The sequence below is a fragment of the Quercus robur genome, chromosome 11, assembly GCF_932294415.1.
Source record: "Quercus robur chromosome 11, dhQueRobu3.1, whole genome shotgun sequence".
NCBI lineage: Eukaryota > Viridiplantae > Streptophyta > Magnoliopsida > Fagales > Fagaceae > Quercus > Quercus robur.
Window position 1 is genome coordinate 26,295,191 of NC_065544.1, and position 5,511 is coordinate 26,300,701.

The 5,511-nt window shown below is 33.4% G+C and overlaps 1 protein-coding gene across 1 annotated transcript; it reads left to right on the top strand.

Annotated features, from left to right (window-relative positions):
* Positions 1-466: 466 nt before the first annotated feature.
* On the top strand, positions 467-5,191 carry LOC126707607 (uncharacterized). The gene is made up of 7 exons (XM_050407343.1): positions 467-701; positions 813-839; positions 926-1,048; positions 2,611-2,857; positions 3,368-3,442; positions 3,810-3,896; positions 4,372-5,191. Exons 1-7 carry the CDS (start codon positions 643-645, stop codon positions 4,996-4,998), a joined length of 1,245 nt encoding a protein of 414 aa, XP_050263300.1. The 5' UTR covers positions 467-642; the 3' UTR covers positions 4,999-5,191.
* Positions 5,192-5,511: the final 320 nt, after the last annotated feature.

Genomic DNA, 5,511 nt, shown 5'->3' on the forward strand with positions numbered 1-5,511 from the left:
ATCAAATAAATCTCAATATAAATGTCTAAAAAGAACCCAACTTTTCAAAATATATAACTACAGAACAAAGAAATATAAAAGGAAAAAGAGGTTACTCTTAAAAGAATAATTCATGGCCATAGCCATTGCAAATCTCTGCTAATAAGTTTCAGTAAACCAATTAATCCACAAAAGAATGATATATAGCAATAGTTATGCAAGATCAAAGCAATATAATGCCTAAATTTTACCCAAAAACAAAAAAGCGTGGTAGACTGATGGCAATAGTTCAGCCAAAGCAGGTAGGTGCCACCGTACTAGGTAGCACAAGTATGGGAACATGTGTAGTTACTAGTTGCGTACAATTGAGCGTCAATTCCACATGCAACCTGATTTAATGTCACATGGCCCACATCCTAGAACATGGGTCCTATGTTCAATTCACGGCCCAGATTCAACTTGGACCACAAGTTGGCCGGAGGCAATCCTAGTCCACTGTTGGACTTTCCTTTCCTCCGAGGAAACAACTTTATTTATAGTACTTATTTTGTTTTGTTGTAGGATTTTCCACTTTCCAGCTCTACTTGCTTTCTCTTTCCTCTCATCTTCACTTCTCTTGGAGAATCAGGTTGAGAAAACCAAACAGATTGATTCATTTTCAAGATGAGTCTATTGGGTATTCTCAATTTTGCACTCAAATCCCTTGATGTCCTTACATTATGGTATGCATTATTTAAATATTTTAGTTTTTGAAAATTCTATGTCCCAGGATTCATGAAGTTGGTTTTCTCAAGTGTTCTCTGCTTTTTTTTGTTTTTGTTTTTTACTTGCAGGTCTTTCTTTGCTTTGGGGTATCCTCTGTAAGTCTCTCTCTCTCTCTCTCTCTCTCATAAGTGGTACTTTTGTTGCATGAACATGATGTGGATACCATATGTTTTCTTAACAGTTATGCTTCCATCCGGGCAATTGAGAACAATTCAAGTTCGGACACTCAAAAGTTGGTCACATATTGGATTGCCTTCTCTTTGATTTCACTCTTTGAGAATGCTTTCTTGATGCTTCTGGAAAGGTAAATTTGTTACCCTCTCAATAGTCTAGCCCTGCATTGAGTGCCAAGAAAACAATAGAGAAAATGATGTGCGATCATCATTTATGTGAAATAATGCTCGTAGAAATCCTTTTTTTCGTGATGTGGATTTAAATTTGTTTGCACTTTGTGTTCTAGCCAACACTCTGTATCTACTGGGATTTTGTGAGTTTGGTTGCTCATACCATACCTTTAACCTTCAAAAGCATTAGTGAAAGGAAAGAGAAATGCTCAATTGTTTTATTGTCCACGTGTTTTAGAAAGTGTGCCACTTTTTGAGTACCTAAATTATAATCTGATCACTAATAACAGACACATTTGTTAGGATGGTGCATAACACATGGACAAAAAAAATAAGTCTTTGATTTATATTTTCATTATTTAAAGGGCAAATTACAGCTTATCCTCTTGTGGTTTGACCGAAATTTAAGTTGCCTACCTTTGATTTGAAATTTGACGCTTTACTCACCTGCGGTTAGCTCAATTAGATTTCTGTAACCCACCTTTGTTAAAAATAGGGCTAAATATGTAATTTTACTCCACTTTTATGTCACTCTCCTTCAAAAACACAAAAATCATAAAAATACAAAATTAAATAAGATAAAAAAAAAAATCCAGCGAAACACTTGCATCATGGGATTTCAAACTACAGGTAGGTAATTTAACTTTCGATCAAACCTCACGTGAATAAAGTGTCAAATTTTAAAACATAGGTAGGTAACTTAAATTTCAGCCAAACCATAGATGGGTAAGTTGTAATTTGCCCTTATTTAAATCATATGCAAGTTGAATTGAATGTTAAATGTTTGCTAAACTTAAAATTCTATATGTTTCACACATGAAAAAATTTCATGCATGGATTTATATAGATTTCAAGCTTATCATTTTTCTCGTATTGAAATTTCGGAATTTTATACGTTTCAAGATGCACACATACACTCATCACTTGAGTCCACTTGTGTTCAATACTTCTCTGATTACTTGTAAAAGGAAGGAACTTCATTTACCTAAACATTGTGCATATCATGAGGGTGCTATACACATATTGGTTCCATATTCATTTTGCTGGCAAAGATTTCTCTATTTAGGGGGGGAAAAAAAAGTAAACTACACAGATAAATACAGTATATGTTTTAGTAGTGACTTTAGAAAGAAACACATATATGGCTATGTCACTGTCTCTAAATTTTTTAAAAGTTGTGGTCTGTGATACCCTTTATCTGCATGATACTCTGTCCATGTCAATAGAAATCTAAGTAAAATAGAAGTTTTTGAAAATTCAATATTCTTTTCATGTCCTTGGAAACTGCTTGAAGCTAACAAATATATAGGCCGTAGGATGGGCTTCCTGAATTTTAAATTTTTGTCACCTTGTGTTTAGCCTTCTCATCAAGATGAGGCTACTAAATCTGCCTTTCATTCACTATGCTATATGTCAATGCATAACTTGACTAGATTATTGTTTTAGACTTTTCTTGATGTGTGTGAATATATTTCTTTTATATTTCTTGTTTATGTTTAAATTTACTATCTTTAATTATCAGGTTATGGTTTTGGCCTCACATGAAGCTAATGATCATCTGCTGGCTGGTTGTACCTCACTTCGATGGTGCTTTTTATGTCTATAATCACCTTGTTCGTCCATGCCTCTCCATAAACCCATTAGTAGTCATTGATGAATTCAATAGGTGGAAGGAATTCTTACTTAAGAGAGACCACTTTCTATCTGAGGCAGAGAGATATATAAATGAGAACGGACCTGAAGCTCTAGAGGAGCTCATTGCCACCAAGGTATGTCAATTCGTGGTAATTAGTTTGTCAAAGTTTTAGTGTTCAGCTAAGATCAAATGTTATATCAAACTTTTATATAATAATTGAGTTTGAAAACTGCTTTCTTTGTTAGATATGTTGGAATTGACATTCAAATAAATGGGTATTTATAATTGGAATTATCACAACCAAGGATGCACTACTCATATTTGCATGATATCCTAAAAGGATTGGTCACAATTATAGCTTCTCATAATCACTTGTATAATCCAAATGGACTTGGTACACATCTATTGTGGAACACAACACACTTTCGTTACACTTCACAATCTGTATGCACATATAAAAGTTTGCAAGATGACACAGGTCTGATACCAAAACTTGTTGAACAAAATTTGTACTAGATTTGTGTTCTTTTATTTTATATCTTTAGGATCCCATTGCAGGTAATAAATGGACTAATGAGACACCCTCTCTAACTTTGTCTTCTGTTTGTTTGTTTGTTTTTGTTTTTTGCTTCTTTTTTTTCAGATTAAAAGTAAAAAGCCTAATCAAGACATGGACAAGATCAAAGCAATTGTAGTTATGGAGAAGAAAGAAGTGGAGGTAAAGCTTTAAATGTCACTCATGCAACGCTAAGATTAACTATAATTCTATAAATATACTCATATGTCCAACAGTTTTTGGTTTAAGTTAGATGAATAAAATGACATTTGCTATGATTCTTTTAATATATTCTTATTCCCAACAATTGTTGGTATTAATTAGATAAATAAAATGACAAATTCCAACAAGTGTTGGAAGAATCTTATCAATAGAATGTTCACTATTTCAGCAATCATATGACAGTTTGCTTTTTTCCTAATATAAATTATTGAAGAAAAAGAGCTCTGAAGTATGTTCTAATGAGAAATAACAATTTTATTTACTTCTTTCTAGATGAGCTAATCTCCACTCCTATCTATTGATGCAGTCAAATTGCAAAGAGCCTAACATTGAGCAGAAAGGCAATAGAGTTGTGGAAGTAATAGAGAAAAAGGAAGTGCCTGCAGCCAAATGTGTAAGATTTCTTATTATATTTACAATGAAGTTTATTGGTGGATTTTATGCAAATTTTGTGTGGAAAACCCAATCTTTTTGAGAAGGATATCAAAATGAGTATTTTGCAAGGGGAATTGTTCGTTGAATGTGTAAAATTGTTGGTTAATGATGTGAGTGGTTAGCGATCTTGGAAGCTGTCAGACTAGAAAATGGCATGACATTTTTGGTGCCTCACATTTTAACCAAGTTTAAAATACTATTGGATGGTCAGAATCATAATCTTGTTATAAATCTTGCCTCAAAAGGAATGGCATTTTTCCTGTCATAGGGTGTTATTGAGTTCCCATCATTATTTGCTTTTGAACTGTGCATGTTTATGTTTCAGTCTAGTTCTCTTTTTAGCAGTGAAATTCTCATGCTTTTCCCACAAATAAGGGTGGAAATGACAAAACAACAGTTTTCCTTCTAATTTATGTCTTCACTACATTTTTCAGGTAGTTTCAGCAGAGCCTAACTCTGATCAAACTGAGAACAAAATATCAGCCAGTAAGGAGATTAAAGGACCAGCAGAGGCAGTTGCAGCGGCTAGAGAGCTTCCTGATTCACCCATACCGAAGGAAGTCCAAAAGGAGTGGACTTGTGATATATGTCAACTAACTACTCAAAGTGAGAAAAACTTAAATTCACACCTTCAAGGAAAGAAACACCAGGCTGCTTATGAGGCATTCATAGCAAAGAACCAGCCAAATATGGTCCCAGCATCAACTGCAACGAAAACTGAGCAGCTGGTTGAGGTGCCAGAAAAGATTATATCAACCAATGGAGTACAGATAACTACTACAAATCATGAAGAAAAACAGAAATGCCAGACAAAGAGTGTTTTGGCTTCAATGACAAAGAAATCTGATCAGCTCACAAAAGAGGAGCCAGAAAGAGTTTCAAACAGTGGACCAGAACAGAAGAAAGAAGTTGTTAGTGTGAAAGAATCCACTTTCAGGTGCAACATTTGTAATATAAGCTGCACTGGAGAAAGAAACTTGGTTTCTCACTTTAATGGGAGGAAGCACTTGGCTCAGATTCAGTTACTCAGTGAACAATTTTTTGGTGGTGGACATGTCTGAACAATTTTTGTTGTTCATTTCTCTGACACAGAAACCATTGTGCTTGTTATGAACTTGAAGATGTTAGCTTAAAATGAGTGTGTTTGTTTTACTCTTAAATTTTAGCTGATTGCATTCACTGAAGTTGAAATGTAGAACCCAACACCAATACTAGATTGTGAAATTCAATGCAATAGAATTTTCTTGTGATTTATCTACAATTAGTTTAGTAGCCCCTTCATATGATGTACCATGATTATTTCTGTTGTTTTCCTTTATGTTTACCTGAAAGTTTCTTGTAATTTTTTTTTTTTTTTTTTATAAAAAAATCCCTAAAAAGATAAATACAACCTATTGATTAATTTATGATGAAAATACTAATTATACTCTAATTTTCTGTTAAATATTTCACTACATAGCATAATACTAACACCTATATCTAAATGTCATGGGAAATATGATATTATGTAAGAAAAATTCTATTTTATAAAGTATGTTACAAACTTTTTAACACTTGAAATTTAACATCTCAAT